The sequence below is a fragment of the Solanum verrucosum genome, unplaced genomic scaffold (genome assembly GCF_900185275.1).
Source record: "Solanum verrucosum unplaced genomic scaffold, falcon-dt-bn FXZP01000049.1, whole genome shotgun sequence".
Classification (NCBI taxonomy): Eukaryota; Viridiplantae; Streptophyta; class Magnoliopsida; order Solanales; family Solanaceae; genus Solanum; species Solanum verrucosum.
The window spans coordinates 307,989-324,508 of NW_026020221.1; the positions used below are offsets into that span (position 1 = coordinate 307,989).

At 31.9% G+C, this 16,520-nt stretch overlaps 2 protein-coding genes across 2 annotated transcripts in view; one reads left to right on the forward strand and one right to left on the reverse strand.

Annotated features, from left to right (window-relative positions):
• LOC125831588 (pentatricopeptide repeat-containing protein At5g01110-like) overlaps positions 1–16,520 on the reverse strand; it is an 809,602-nt gene that overhangs the window by 307,632 nt on the left and 485,450 nt on the right. The gene's annotated exons all lie outside the window — the stretch shown is intronic.
• LOC125831599 (dimethylnonatriene synthase-like) lies at positions 1,057–3,641 on the forward strand. The gene is made up of 2 exons (XM_049510768.1): positions 1,057–1,988; positions 2,927–3,641. The coding sequence occupies exons 1-2, from the start codon at positions 1,080–1,082 to the stop codon at positions 3,551–3,553; spliced, it is 1,536 nt and encodes a 511-aa protein (XP_049366725.1). The 5' UTR covers positions 1,057–1,079; the 3' UTR covers positions 3,554–3,641.

Sequence of the window (16,520 nt, forward strand, 5' to 3'; positions counted from 1 at the left end):
TCTTTCCTAAAGATAGACAACATAATCAAAAGAAAGTTAATGATAATCCTTTAATTTCTTCACCTCAATGAAAAATATTTTTAATCCGACATTAAAATATGATATTACAGCTTCTGCTATAGAAATCTTTTCGATTATAGTAGCAGTACAAGTTTCTTGATTGGAATTGAAAGTGGGTATTAAAATTTGAAATTTGGCAAGGAAAATTTCATCTTCAAATCTATCAAAAAAAGCAACGGGAAAATCAACAAATGCAAAAGTACTAGACAATAATGTCATTAAGATACCATAATAAAAAGATTCAATATTCATGTCAAATTTATTGAATTCAACAATGACTACTAGATTTTGTGTAAATAAATGATCGAAAAGATAGAAGAAAGACGAAGGATGACGGGTGTGATGGTGATGGAGGTGGATTGGAGGAGATTAGACATTTGGGAACAATGGAAAAAAAAATGGGATGATTTAGGAAGATGAATGGAATGGTGGAGAAAAAATGAAAAACATCAAAATTGATGAATTTTGGTAATGAATTTTTTTTAAAAAAAATTATTCTGAAAAAATAAGTGTGTGTATTACACTCAGCAACAAAGATTTGGGGGTGACATTTTAAGGGTGTCAATATTTATGTTTAAAATACTCTAGGGGGTAATAGGACCCCCAAGTATAAATGTGTAGTTGAGAATCGAGTAATAGGTTGAGGGGGTATTTGGCTGTTTTCTATATTTTTGAGTATTTTATACATTCATCCAATTCATTAGATGATTTTTTTCATCTATATAAACTCCCAAGTTCTTTTCTTGAAGATAGAAAGATCAAAGCCAAAACTTCTACTCTGTCTATTTATATATTCCTATGTTCTTTCTTTGTGATCAATGAGACAATTGAATAGAGAAAATACAGTACTCCTTCATTGTGCAAAATTTTCTATCAATTCAAAATCTTTGTTAGATTCTGACTCATAATTCCATAGTAAAATAGATTATTGAATTCTGGGTCACATAGATGAAATATCTTTAAACATAGTTTCTCAAGCTACAAGAATTTTCAATATTTTCCAACACATGTAAATTAAGATGGAGAATTATTGTTGGGTAGTTTTAGCCATTATAACATGTCTTGTTCTGTTAAAACTCTTCCATGATGATAAACAAAATCTTCCACCAGGTCCAAAACCATGGCCTATAATTGGCAATCTACATCTTGTTGGTTCCGTTCCTCACAAATCCCTTCACAAACTCGCGATAACTTATGGAGATTTAATGCTTCTAAAGTTTGGTACTCGAAATGTGCTAATAGTATCCTCTCCAGAAATGACAAGAGAATTTTTAAAAACAAATGATGCAAATTGGGCGTCTCGCCCTCAACTTGCTGCTGGTAAGTACACTGCTTATAATTATCATGACATGACATGGGCGCCTTATGGTCCATTTTGGAAACAAGCACGACGCATCTACCTCAACCACATTTTCAACTCTAAACGTCTAGATTCGTTTGAGTACATTCGAGTAGAGGAAAGGCAGAATTTTATTTCGCGACTTTTTCATCTCTCCATGTTAGGGAACCCAATTCTTCTTAGACAACATTTAACACGTTACACTCTAACGAGTATAAGTAGAACAGTGTTGGGTGAAAAATATTTTAGCGACTCAAATGGTAATTGTAATGAAAATTCTATAATAAGTTTGGAGAAATTGCAGGATATGCTTGATAAGTGGTTTTTACTTAATGGTGTGATTAATATTGGAGATTGGATACCTTGGTTAGGGTTTTTGGATTTGCAAGGTTATGTTAAGGAAATGAAAGAGTTGCATAGGAATTTGGATAAATTTAATAATTTTGTGTTGGATGATCACAAGGCCAATAGGGAATTAGGAGATAAGAATTTTGTGGCAAGGGATATGGTGGATGTTTTGTTGCAACAAGTTGATGATCCTAATCTTCATCTCAAACTCAACACTGATTCTGTCAAGGGTCTAATGCAGGTTTCTTTATCTTTTCCTTTATTTGTTTTATCTCTAATTTATGAAAATAAAATCTTAATTTATGAGAATATGCTTGAATTCACATAATTAAAAAAAAAGAAAAAGATGGGGCCCAAGCCATTGTTTTAGTGTTTGATTGAAAAATTTACATTCTTACTTCATAAGACTCGTCTACATCCTACTTTTTCCAAACTTTATTTGTAGGATTACACTGAGTATGTTAAAGGAGTAGTTATTCAATTTAGGGAAAATGCTCAAATATGTCATCGAACTTTGCTCATTTATGTCATTCGTTAAAAGTTTGAATTATCTATATATGTCATTGCTGTTAAAAAAAAGGCTCACTCATGCCATTATTTTTTAACACAGGTTTTGCAAAACCATTTTTACCCCAAACAACTTTTAACACTTTTCAATTGAAATTTTTGGATCAATGTAGTGTTTTTGCTTCCTATTCCTTGAGAACACCAACAACACATCAGAACATTAACAATTCTCAAATTTCAAACTTCTTCAATTCTTCACGAAGTCACTTGAAATTTCAAGAGTAGTTTTCCTCCAAGCTAAATATCAAAACTGAATATTTTTTTAGCTCAAATTTAACCCAACTCAACAAGATCCACTTGAAATATTTTCAAAGTTTCAAAATTTCAACATTCTTTAATGGTTGAATTTTTTCTACAACTTCAAATCATTTGAAATTTTGAACATAGACTAAAAAAACACTAGTGAACAAAGATCTAAGGTCAAAATCAACAACAAAAATATGAATCAAAGTAAATTTTTGAAATTTTGGGGATTGATTTTTTTTTTTTTTTTGAAATTATTTTTTAATAGGGGTGAATTTTTTAAACTCAACTAATGATTGTAGAATTTGGGTACATTAGATTGTGTGCATTATACAGCGCATTGCTTAATTTTCCAACAAATTATGTCAGGATTTATTAGCTGGTGGCACAGACACTTCAGCAACAACAATTGAATGGGCTTTTCATGAACTTATTAAACAACCAAAAATGATTAAGAAAGCACAAAAAGAGCTAGACCGTGTCATTGGAGATGGGAGATGGGTGCAAGAGAAAGATTTCACTCAACTCACTTACATTGAATCAATTATCAAGGAAACTTTAAGGCTTCACCCATTAAGCACCATGCTTCCGCCCCGTACTTCCCTAGAGGATTGTCATATAGCAGGCTACGACATACCAAAAGGGACGATTTTAATGGTGAACACTTGGAGTATTGGACGGAACTCGCGGTATTGGGAGTCACCAGAAGAATTTATACCAGAGAGATTCGAAGGGAATGATATAGATGTTACGGGACAACATTTTATGCTCTTACCATTTGGTTCGGGTCGGAGAAAGTGCCCGGGATATAGTCTTGGGATTCGTATCATTAGGGCCACGTTAGCCAACTTGTTGCACGGGTTCAATTGGCAATTGCCACATGGCATAAATCCACAAGACATTAGCATGGATGAGATTTATGGACTTACTACACACCCCAAACTTCCTCTCCATTTTATCATGGTGCCTAGACTTCCTCACCATCTTTACAAATAATGGATCAATGTCAATCAATAATGTTCCTAGAATTTTTTGCTTTGTATTATCATTTGCCAAAGCTCTTTTTGTAGTTTTCGCATTTGCACCTCAAAGTATGTAGTCCTGCTTATAATTTGGCCCCTATATATCAAATTCCGTTGAACTTTGCAACAAAATTTACTTTAGTACTTTAATTATACGGGCTTTTAAATATATCCTTAACAATTTTGAAGTGATTAAATACCACCCGAAGAGCTGACGTGGCAAAGTGAGTGTACTCACTCTCCTAAAAGCGTGTGAAATGATAATAATAATAATACAAAAAACTGAATGGTAAAATCATGCATATGACATTTTTTATTGGCCAATATATAACTAATAGTTTATAAAAAAAAATTAAAAGTTAATTTTTTTTAAAAAACGTGAAATTTCTTATTTAGAAGTAAATGAAATTTGTGGGTTAGATTTTTTTTAAAACAAAATATTTAATCTTTTTGTTCTCTCTTTATTTTGTTATCTTCCCTTAAATGTCTTCTTCCCCATTGAAACACTGCTTATACCTTTCTTCTTCCATCTTAGTAACGTTACCTTCATTTTCATCCCTCACCTCACCAGCCCTTCATTAATCCACAAAACCCAACACCTAATTTATATTATTGAAGGTAGACTTTCTTGAATTTTAAGTGACCCATTATGATTTCAATTAGTTGTGATGCAAAAAATATGGGTCTATCAACTCTCTTATACAACATTCATTTTTCATTTGAGTTGTTAAAAAAAATAACTTTCAAAAAGTATCACTCTCCGAGGGGCAGATTTTTGGGAGGGGAGGGTTCGAAGAAGAAAGAGTAAGTATGCTATTTTTTTAATTTTTTTTTTAATGAATGTTGAAGAAGAAAACAACTATTGAAGACTAAAAATGATCGAGAAAAAGAAGAAGCCAATGAAGGCTGAAAATGGTTAAAATCAAGAAAGAAGAAAGGGGGGGGGGGGGGGTAGAAGAGAAGGGGTGGAAGAAGGTGGGGCAATTTTGATTTAAAATGAATTTTTAATTAATTGATTAGTGTAATGAATTTTAAAAAGTGCTTAAGAAAAAAAGTGAATAAGCAAAAAAAAAGATTGAAAATTAATGACATGGTGCTTACATGGTTGTGACGTGGTGCTTACATGGCTATGATGTGGCAGGTGAGAGCGTTATTCTCTTCTCAGGATTGTATTTAATTCACTTCAAAGATGTTAAGGGGTATTTAAACGTCCGTGTAATTTAAGTGCTAAAATAAGTTGTGCTGCCAAGTTTAGAATTATTTTTTTCCGTGTTTTCTCTATATTTATTGATTCAAATTTGTATGCAAATTATGACATATTTCAAAGGATGATGTATGCCGTCACAGATCTCATTTTCCAATGGTGTGGGTGTAGTAGCAATTTATAATCCTAAAATCATTTTTTTAAGGGAAAAAGGACAAATATACCCTCGAACTATCGTAAATGATATGCAGATATCCTCCGTCATACTTTTGGGACATTAGTGTCTGTCGTCCAAAAACTAGAGCATATATACCCTTTATACTAACATACATACATGTGTCAGGTTTAAGTGTCTACTTGTGCACACTCAAAGTTGGAGGCCATAGTTATCCGTTGAAGTCAATTTAAGAGTCATGTTTATGTATTATGCATAATTTTATTAATGGAGGAGGTTTAAAATACCCCTCAATTATTTGAATTAGTACAAAACTATCATCAATCCATCTTTTGGCCTCCAAAATCTCCGACGTCAAACTTTTGGCTCAAAAATACTCTCGATAGTAATCCTTTGGCTCATAGTTGCTATTATTTTTTAACATTTCTTTTAAAGAAAAATCATTAAATATTTATTTACTATGTTGTCTAATCTGATTGGTCCAAATTTAGATCATTCTCAAATAGATAACAAAAAGCAAATATAATTCATATTTTGATCGAAAAACGCTTCAAAATAATATCTTATAAATTATTAATTTAATGAAATCTTTCTATTGGCCTATTTTAAATAAACCTGTGATTTATTATAACTCAACTCATGACTAGGGAATAAGGATCTAAATAAAATTCATACTTGTCCCGTCTGATTGTCCATATAAAAAAATGATAATTATTTTTTTATTAATATAAAATTTTCTGTTAGTTATCCAATTGTCTTGTTTATTTCCTCTTTTTTATTCTTTTTTTAATCTCATTCTTAATTAGGATATCTGAGACTCAAATTTGAAATGAACTTGCATGTTTATATTCTTTTTATTTGTATTATTATCATGGTGGGGTAGGGTGGGGATAGAAGAAAGGATTATTTTCATTCTTTTCTTTTGAATTTTGGGTACACACAAAAGAAAAATGTAGCTAGTATATATACATAGTTGCTTAATGAAATCATTATTTATTGAACTAATTATAATTTTTATATAAATTTCGTTGTTATTTTTCTCTTTTTTCTCCCTTATTTTTTCATAAGTTGAAAAAAAAAATGATGGAAAAAATCCAACAAGAAAAAAGTGGAAGAGAGAGGAAGTACTGAGGGGGAGGGGGAAAGGGTGATTGCAGAGAGTAGAGGACCAATCATTTTTTCATTTTTAATTTACTATGAGACACAAAATCAGGTCAATCATATGAGCATATATAGTAAGTAATTTCAAAATCAACATGGGTTGTGGTGCACTAGTGGAAGTGTTTCACCCTTAATCAGAGGTCTCAGGTTCAAGCCCTAGGTATGGAGAAAATCATCTTGGGAGCGCCACCCCCGAATGAATCCTGCAGTGCATGATCCAAATTTAGTCGAGGTTCCAATGTGGGCTCTGGACGCCGGGTGGAAAACCAAAAAAGAAAAAAAATTCAAATTATTTCAATGAAGAAGGGCCTAAAATGTCCTTAAATTATGTGATTTTGTACAATATTGCTCTACATCCACCTTATGAGTATAAGCCGTTAGAAATAAATGTATTTTTGAGTCAAAAGTTTGACATCAGAGATATTTGAGGATCAAAAAATAGACAAAAGATAATTTATACCAATTCAAATAGTTGAGGGATATTTTAGGCCCTTGATGTATTGGAGAAGTGATATTGCCAAAGTTGAAAATTGGTGCAAAAGAAGCCATGGCTATGATACAGAACTCCACGAGCAAATCACAAAATAGATTTGTATAGTTAAATCAAAATTCAATCATTCAGAGAATATATTTAGAATGATATAGATGAAAAAGGTCTGAACAATTTATGAATAATATTATTTTTAATTTGACTAGTATTTCATGTTGTCACTAGAAAAAATGGCCCGTGCAACACGGGTCCAACATTAATATATAAGCAACTTTTACATATAGCAAACATAAAAATCATATTTGTATGTTATAGATATAGTTTGCATAATTGTGCTCCATAACAAATTTTATGTTTGCTATGGAGCTTTTGATTTGTATAATTCTCTAGAAACATCCAATTTTATACAAATTGTTCAGTTTTGTATAGATTCATTTATACATTGTAATTTGTATAATAAGATCTGTATTTGTATAACTATAAGTGTATAGGACGAAAATATATGTATTTGTATTTGTATTTGTATATACACTTTTCTCTCGCTTTATACAAACACAAACACAAACACATTTTATACATTTTATACCAAAATGTATAAATGGTTAATTGTATACCGAAAATGGCTAATTGTATACCGAATCAGATGACAAAAAAATGAAATGTTTGCTGCAAATTACAATTAAAATAAACTATGACTATAACATTTAATTTAAATTAACAGTTTACTATTTCATACAATTTTCTCTAATATATATTACTAATGTTCTAAATAAATCTAAATTCCTAATTATTTAGGAGTATAGTATGCATTTGCGAAAGATGTTTTTCAAATAGTCAAATTTCAGAAACTAAAATATTGACCACATTGAATTGAACCAGATCAATTATTAGGTATCTTTAATCAAAACTATAGGTTAGATAGATTTGTATTTTATAAAAATAAATTATAAAATATTAATAAAATTGACCATTAGTATTTCATATAACTATTTAATAAAAAAGATATATTATACGAAAATATTTTCTTACTTAATTTGCTAAAATGAACAAGTGTAAGAGAAAATATTTTAATATAAGATATAAATTAAAAATCAATTATATATGTTATTAATTATAATTAATTGATATGAATTGATTTCACAAAAAATCCCAACAAATTGGAGAATAACTTTTCATCGTATTACTAGTTCTCCTCATTATTTATTTATTTCCACAAATTATTTTTTCAATATAACTTTGAAGTAAATATTCTCTTGTTCAATTTTATTTGTCACATTTATCTATTAAGAATAAGAAAATAATGATTAACATGACTATTTTTTTCACAAAATACTCCTATTAATTAATATTTAATATTAGGTGTTGAAAAATAATTTTAAAAAATAAGTAATTATTATTAAAAATAAAATATAAAAGAAAATATTGTCCTCACTTTGCATTTTAATAATAACAAGTTAAAATAAAATCTATCTTTTAATAATGTATAAATAAAATTAACACACAAAATAATATTTAACTTATGCCAATACATAAAAATAGTGTGCTTCTATTCACCAAACAAATTTAAAAATACTCTATAAAGACTAATGTGACCCATCATATCTTCAGCTTCCATGGAATTATAGGGGCATGCTTTGTAATTAAATGATAAAAGGATGGGCTTTTTTTAGAGCTCTTGACGGAGTCCAATTAATAAAGCATAAAAGATAACTCTACTAAGCAACATTATTTAATAAAACTTTGTAAAGACTTTAATACCCTCAAACTTTTATTTAATACCCAAAAACTGACATGTTGAAAAACTTGAAACTCTCTTTTCTAAATGTGGACGTAAACAGAAAGAGAATTCAAGGCAGCCCGGAAGAACTGGCTCACCCTTGAATTCGATTGGCGATCACTGATCTTCTAAGCGAGGTTTGTCAATAGCCGCAGAAAGATGCCATGTACTCAACAAAAATAAGAGCAAGTGCAATATCAGTACACAACCGCAGTTTATTGGTAAGATCACGCGGCTATCCTACTAAGTGCAACATACATAAGTCAATACAACAATGCGATAACATGCATACACCGAACATATACAATATCATCATCATTTACGAATAACGATCAAGTTCATAATTATCAATTACACAGTTATATCAAGTCATTTGTCCTCTCATGAAACCCAAACCCAAACTATTAGCATACTGGAACGTGGTACTCGATCCCATGTTTATGTTGGAACGTGGCAACCGATCCCATAATTATGCCGGAGCGTGGCAATCGATCCAAGTTAGTGTGTTGGAATGCAACACCCGATCCATTCAACACGCCGCAATCACAATCACAAAGTACATTCTCATAATCATACAATCAAGTCATGATTCATGACATTCATCATTCATATATCCTCATTTACAATTGATGTGATCAATAATGCAATATTCGCATACATACATGTATCATAATGAAGCAAGAACAAACACATATCACACAATCATAGAGTCACAACCAACACCTACCTCGAAACAAGCTTGAAACCCTAAGAAATTAATCCTTCCCTTTCCGGATTTGTTCCGCTTGTTTTTGGTCTACAAACAATCAAAATAATATGGGAATCAATAAATAATCATTAATTACCTGGATTACTAACAATTCTAACAACCTTAGATCATACCCATGATCCCACTATCCAAATTAGGGTTGTTTCCACCATAAATTCCAGATCAAAAAGCCTCCCCCGTCGATAATTACCCATTAGATTACGTTCTATGGATCAAAAAACGAATTCGGGGAGTTAAAACTGTACCTTTAGCCTTAAAGATGGTGGAAAACTGTCAAGAATCGCCTAAGGTTCGTCTCCTTACTCTCAAAGTCAAAAAGTGCAGAATAAAGACGTTTTGGGGTTTATTTCCGACTTAACTCGCGTCGGACCCGCCACAATGGTCCTCACCCCACTACAACAGCCCCGCCCTGGCGGAAAAAATCCCGCCTCAGCGGCTTGCACGAAATAGTGAGCAAAATAATAATTCCAAAACCCTCATTTCACAACACAACTTCAACCAACGACACTCAGATCAATGTATAACAATTTATTGATGAGACATTTTTGACAAAGGATGATATACATGACCCCGTGTCAGCACGGGGCCCAATATATGTCATTTTTTTATTTTAATTTATGTGATATTTCGTCCCATAATAATTGATTACTTTTCATTTTGCACGGTACTGAAAAATTTTAAATAAGAAAATAACTTTACTAATTTAACCCTTAAAAACTTTGTGAGAATTTTACAAACAAATGTGACACTTTCAAAAGGAATTAACGGCAAGGGTAATATATGAAAATTTTAAATAATGTTTTTTGATTTAGTAAGATGACCACCTAATATGAGACAACTATTTTTAGAATAATAGTCAATTGATATGGGACAAAGGGAGTGTCATAAAATTTGGAAAGTTAGCCAAATTTTTATATGATTTTAAAAAGATTTTAAGTTGTTAGTGCTTTTTATGTGGCATATATAGAATTCAAAAATTAATCATTTTTTATATGTCTTTTAAATATTTAACGCAATTTTCACATCATATATGTCACTTCTCCGGTCCCAATTTATGTAGCACTGATAAGCTTTTTTTAGAGTCAAGTGATTATTTATATGTATTTTATACTTTTTAAATTGTTAATTATTGTGATTTATAAATTGGTACCAATAGAATTTCGAGAGTCAATTAAATATTTTTATATAACTTTTAAATATTTAAGTTATTAATTGTTGTGATTTATAGTGTTATTTATGTTTATACAATTTTTAGATATATAACAAACTAAAAAAAGACATAATTTTTCCATATTTGGTAAACAAATAAAGTAATTATCATTTTAAAAAATAATTTTGTCATAAAAAATAAAATGAAAGAAGTTGTGAGGTAGAAATAAAGAGAAGGAAATAAAGTTGCTATTCAAAATAAGAAGTGGGACCTATATTATATGCATTTTAATTAATAGAGGGAAAGTGGCTGATGTAGTTCAACGACATGTGCTTTCTCTTTGAAAATGCATATTAAAATTCCAAAAAAATCAAAGATAAAATTTGATGTTAGAAATCAAATATAATAAAGCCATCATATAATGGGCTCAAATACATATAGAAAATTCAAGGACAAGATCAAAGCAAGCAGAGAAGAGAAAGCTAAACAGTTGTATAAGGTTTTTCAATGGATCAAAACAATGCACTTCTTTTAGCATGCATGATATATTAAGGGCCCGTTTGGTCATGCGATATGGTATCATGATATGAAATCATGATATGGTATCATGATATGGAATCATGAGATGAAATTGAAGGTTTGTTTGGACATGTGATATGAAATTTTTGTGTTGTATATTTTCTCATAAACATAAAAATCCCATAAGTTGTAAAACTATTAAAATAGCCCCAATTGTTTATTCAATCTTATCAAATAAACAAAAATTATAAAATCGCATAATAAATTATTACAAAGTTATTTGTTCTTCAGTTAAATAATTGTTTCATCGAACTTTAATTTAATTAAAAAAAATTGAACATAAATTGTACTTGATATGTTCATATCTTTCAACTACTCTTACAAATAACCTATAAAGTAGAAAAAAAACATACATTAGTGAGTAAATATTAACTTAGAAGTTAAATGCACTAAGATAAAAATTAACAAACATCACTAACTTCTAACTATTTACAAGAAAAATCAATAGTTAAATATTATTGAATAACGAAATTTTAAAAAGTTACCACAAGTTTGAGTCAAAAATACTTCTAATAAAATTTAATCAAAAAAATTATAACTAGTCCACTTGACTAAATATTAATAACTAATTGATCAAATTTTCCTAGGTCCTCAATCAATTGGACTTGATATCCTTCAGTCATGTGAACGAACATTTTGCAAATACTAAGATTAAGAAAGTGCGGCACCGCCAATGAAAATTGTCTTTTATCAATATTATGCTTAGTCATAAGATTAAGACGTTTTTTTTTATTATGAAAAATCAAAAAGTATTACTCCCTTTGTTCTCATTTATATTCACCAAATGAATTTCTACTTTATCATTTATATTCACCAAATTTAAAGTGATAATAAATTTTATATTGGTGAGAATAATAAATTTTAAAAAGTAATGATGTGATTATAAATTTTATTTACATATGAAACAAATGGTTAGTAGATATAAATGTGGAGTTGTTTTAACAAAATATAAACTCATGGATCAATTATTGTATTAAAATATCTCAAATCATGATATGAAATCACATGGTGATTCCATATCATGGTTTTTGGAGAATATGATATCACCTCTCATGATATGGAATCATGAGATGAAATCAGCATAAAATCGCATGTCCAAACGCTGATTTCATCTCACGACACCATATCGTGATATGATATCGCATAGCCAAACGCCTACTTATTCAAACTACCATTTTATTAAGTTGGACAACCCAGCAACAAAACAACAGAAAATGCAAAACAGTGGCAAGCCATCACGTTCAGGCATTGGTGACAAAATTACTAAATAAGAGAGGGAAAAAATAGAATGTTTCAACCGGAAAACAGCGCCTAAAGTAGAGCATTTGCGCTAAAACAGAGTATAATCGAAATATCATCCTTAAACATAGAAAATTCTACTAAACATAAGAAATCAAATCAATAGATGCATTCTTCATGAGGAGGAGTAAAATTATCAACTGAAAACAGAGAATTGACTTGCCCAAGTCTATTATTTTAACGACTGCTGATCTGCTGATTGTCGAGAAATATTCAATGAGAAGAACAGAAGAGAGGAAATACCAATAGCTAGTTCTATAGTTTAAATGACAGTAAGTTTCCTTATGGAGAAGATATTACAATCGATCCTTAACAAATGAACTTTCAAATAAATCACATAATTTACAAATATGTGTATTTTCTTTTGTTAAAACTAGACATTGAGATGAAAGTGATGAAGAGAAAACAGAGAGAAAATTAATGGAGAAGAAACTGAATTCTCATTGCTTCAAAACTAACTGCTATACAAGGCCGTATCTCTATATATATTTACATCTAACCAACGCAATGCTAAAATATCTACTTCTAACTAACTATATGAAATTACCAATTAACCCCTAAGCTAGTTATGATTTGTTATGCCAGCTGTCTTCATTAGTTGGTAGCCTGATGTTCTCAACACTCCCCCTCAAGTTGAGGGTTGGAATACATCTATCAGCCTCAACTTGTCCAATATGTAGTGATGTTGCTGACCTCCTAGAGCTTTAGTTAGAATGTCTGCTTCTTGATCAGTACTAGGAACATGCAGGGCCTTGATCAATCCCCTTTGTATTTTTTCCCTTACAAAATGACAATCTATTTCAATATGCTTGGTTCGTTCATGAAACATAGGATTTCCAGCAATTTGTATGGCTGCTTTGTTGTCACAGAACAATTCTATTGGTGTCTTCACTTTCATGCCCATTTCCTCCAATATTCCTGTAAGCCAAATGATTTCTGAGACTGCAGAGGCCATGCTCCTATACTCTGCTTCAGCTGTACTTCTTGATATTGTTTCTTGCTTCTTTGATTTCCAAGTTATCAAAGTTCTTCCCAGCTTCATACAATAACCTGTCACTGATTTTCTTGTCACTGCACATGATGTCCAATCAGAATCACAGAAACCTGTAAGTGTATTATCCTTTTCATTGCTTAACAGGATGCCTAAGCCTGGTCTTCTTTGAGATACCTCACCACATGAAGTGCTGCCTCTAGGTGAGACTGCTTTGGGTCATGCATGAATTGACTCAAGGTTTGCACTGCATAGGAAATATCTGGCCTGGTCATTGCTAGATACAGTAGTTTTCCTACCAGTTTTTTATAAGCATTTTTATCCACCAATTGTGGATCATCTTCTTCCCTTTTCAGCTGTTTGTCTGAGTCTTCATGTGTTGTTCCAGTGGTGTTATAGCAGGTTCTGCTCCTGCTAAACCCCATTCTGAAATCAATTCTAGTATATACTTTCTCTGTGTCATCAATATCCCCTTGCTAGACCTCAAGAACTCTATTCCCAAGAAGTACCTTAACTCACCTAGGTCCTTGATTTTAAAGGTTTGTTGTAGACTTGCCTGTGAATCCTTGATTAGTGTCAAATCATTTCCGGTGATCAATAAATCATCCACATATATGAGAATCATCACAAACTTCTCTTTCACTCTTTTAGTAAACAAAGAATAATCATGTTTGCTTTGATGGAAACCAGAATCAATCAATGCAGTAGTAAGCTTTATATTCCACTGCCTATATGCTTGTTTAAGTCCATACAAAGACTTCCTTAATCTGCATACCTGTGTTGACTCCCCCTTACTGCCAAAACCCTGAGGTAGTACCATAAAAACCTCCTCATGTAGATCACCTTGAAGAAATGCATTAAAGACATCCATTTGAAACACAGGCTAGTCATGCATTGCAACCAAAGCAAGAACACATCTAACTGTGACCATCTTTGCAACAAGAGAGAGAGAGAAAGTACCATGAAAGTCCACACCTTCCTTTTGAGTATAACCCTTTGCCACCAGTCGAGCCTTAAACCTTTCTATAGAACCATCAGCATGGTATTTGATTTTATATACCCACTTACAGCCTATTGGAAGTTTTCCAGCTGGTAGATTAACTACCTCCCAAGTTTTGTTTTCCTCAAGGGCATCAATTTCTTGTTTCATAGCCTGGACCCATCTGTCATCTGAGATGGCTTCAGAGTAGGAGTGAGGTTCAGTGGTTGTAGAAAATTTTGAAAGATAAACTTGATAACTAGGAGAAAGGTGAGAATAGTTGACAACATGATTGATGGAATGAGAGTGTGATTTGTGATGTGAATGTGATTGAACATAATCAGACAGCTAGATAGAAGGTTTGGTAGCTCTAGAGGTTTTCCTGGTGGGCACAAGTGATTGAGTAGGAAGTGGAACTGGAGATAAAGAAGAAGATGGAAGAGATGTGTTGGAAGGATCAAGAGTAGTAGAAGGAGATGTTGATTGAATGTCAGCAGGAACAGTAGCATGATTTGAACTGGAATTGATCTCAGAGTGAAAAAATGTTGGACTATCTGAATCAAGGAGATAAGATGGAAGTTTATTGGATATAGAGGGTGAGGAAGCATCAGAACTAGAGATAGAAGAACTCTTAAAAGGGAAGATATGTTCTCTAAAATGAACATCTCGGCTAACAAAGAAAACATGAGTTTGAGGGTTATATAGTCTGTAACCTTTCTGAATAGGAGAGTATCCCATGAAAACAACAGGTATTGCTCTTGGGGAAAATTTGTCATGAGGATTAGGATCAGTGGCATATCATAAACAACATAGTGTCCTCATATGGTTCAAAGAAGAGGAAGTTTGTGTAGTTTTTCATAAGGTGAAAGACTATGAAGTATAGTGGAGGGTAGTCTATTAATGATGTAGGTTGCTGTAAGTACACAATCACCCCAAAACCTTATAGGAATGTGTCCTTGAATCTTAAAGCTCTGGCGACTTCCAAAAGATGTCTATGCTTTCTTTCAGCCACCCCATTTTGTTGTGGGGTGTAGACACATGTTCTTTGATGTACAATGCCAAGGGATTGAAACAAAGATGTGCATTGAGAGTTTATGAATCAGATCTGATAGTCTTAATGGTGGTGTTAAATTGAGTTTGAATGAGTTGAGTGAAAGCTTTTAAGTGGATCAAACAGTCACTCTTGAATTTTAATAAAAACACCCAAGTCATTCGACTGAAATCATCCACAAAAGTAAGAAAGTATTTATTTCCATTGTATGTGTTATGCTTATAAGGACCCCATACATCCATGTGCACCAATTGAAAAAAATGACTAGAAACTGCATTATGAATGGGAAAAGGTATTCTAGTTTGTTTGGCAATAGGACAAATAGGACAATTACAAATTTGAGATTTATCTAGAGTATGCTTAATAGAAGATATCTGGCTGAGAATAGGAGCTGGAGCATGGCCAAGCCTTTGATGCCATATAGAACTCTTGATAAAGGCAGATTGAGTGGAAAAACAAACAGAAGCATTTTGCGGATTTGATATTGTGGAAGATAATGGTGAATTGGTTGAGAGAATGTATAGTTCATCTTTGACTTTACCAATCCCCTTCACCTTGCCAGTGTAAAGATCCTAGAAAAGAAAAAAAATCAGGATAAAAAGAAGCAAAACATTGTAAATCTTTAATGAGCTTAGAGACTGATAGTACGTTGTATTGGAACATAGGTATGTGGAGGACATCTGTAAGTAACTGATCTTTGGCTAATTTTCAAGTTCCTTTATGAGTAATTTGAGCCATAGCACCATTTGGTAAGTGAACTTGATTTTGAGGAGAAGGTGGAAGTATAGAACTAGATGACATTAAGTCCAAGGATGAAATCATATGGTTTGAAGCTCTTGTGTCAACAATGTAAGAGTTAGTTTTAAAACCAGCCAAAAAACAATTAATTGTACCTGCCATGTTAGCCACATTCTCAGGGGAATCTTGCTTATCAATCAAATTGAGAAGTTTCTGAAATTGTTCTGTTGTGAATCCTAAACCTTGTTGTTGCTCAAAATCACCAGAGTGACTCAGATTAGCATTATGCGCCTTGTATCCACCAGACCTGTGACCATTTGTACCTCTATATCCACTTGAGTTTCCAGAATCTCTATATCCACCTGAGTTTCCAGAATCTCTATATCCACCTGAGTTTCCAGAATTGTAGTGCTGTTGTTCTCCTTTGAAATTATTTGTATCTCTCTCCTTATTCTTAGTGAACTTAAAATCAGGATGATAACCAATCAATTTATAGCATTGCTCTCTAGTATGACCCTTAAGATGACAGAAGTCACACTTTTGCTGCCTTCTAGTATTGTTGTGCCTGATAGAGTTCA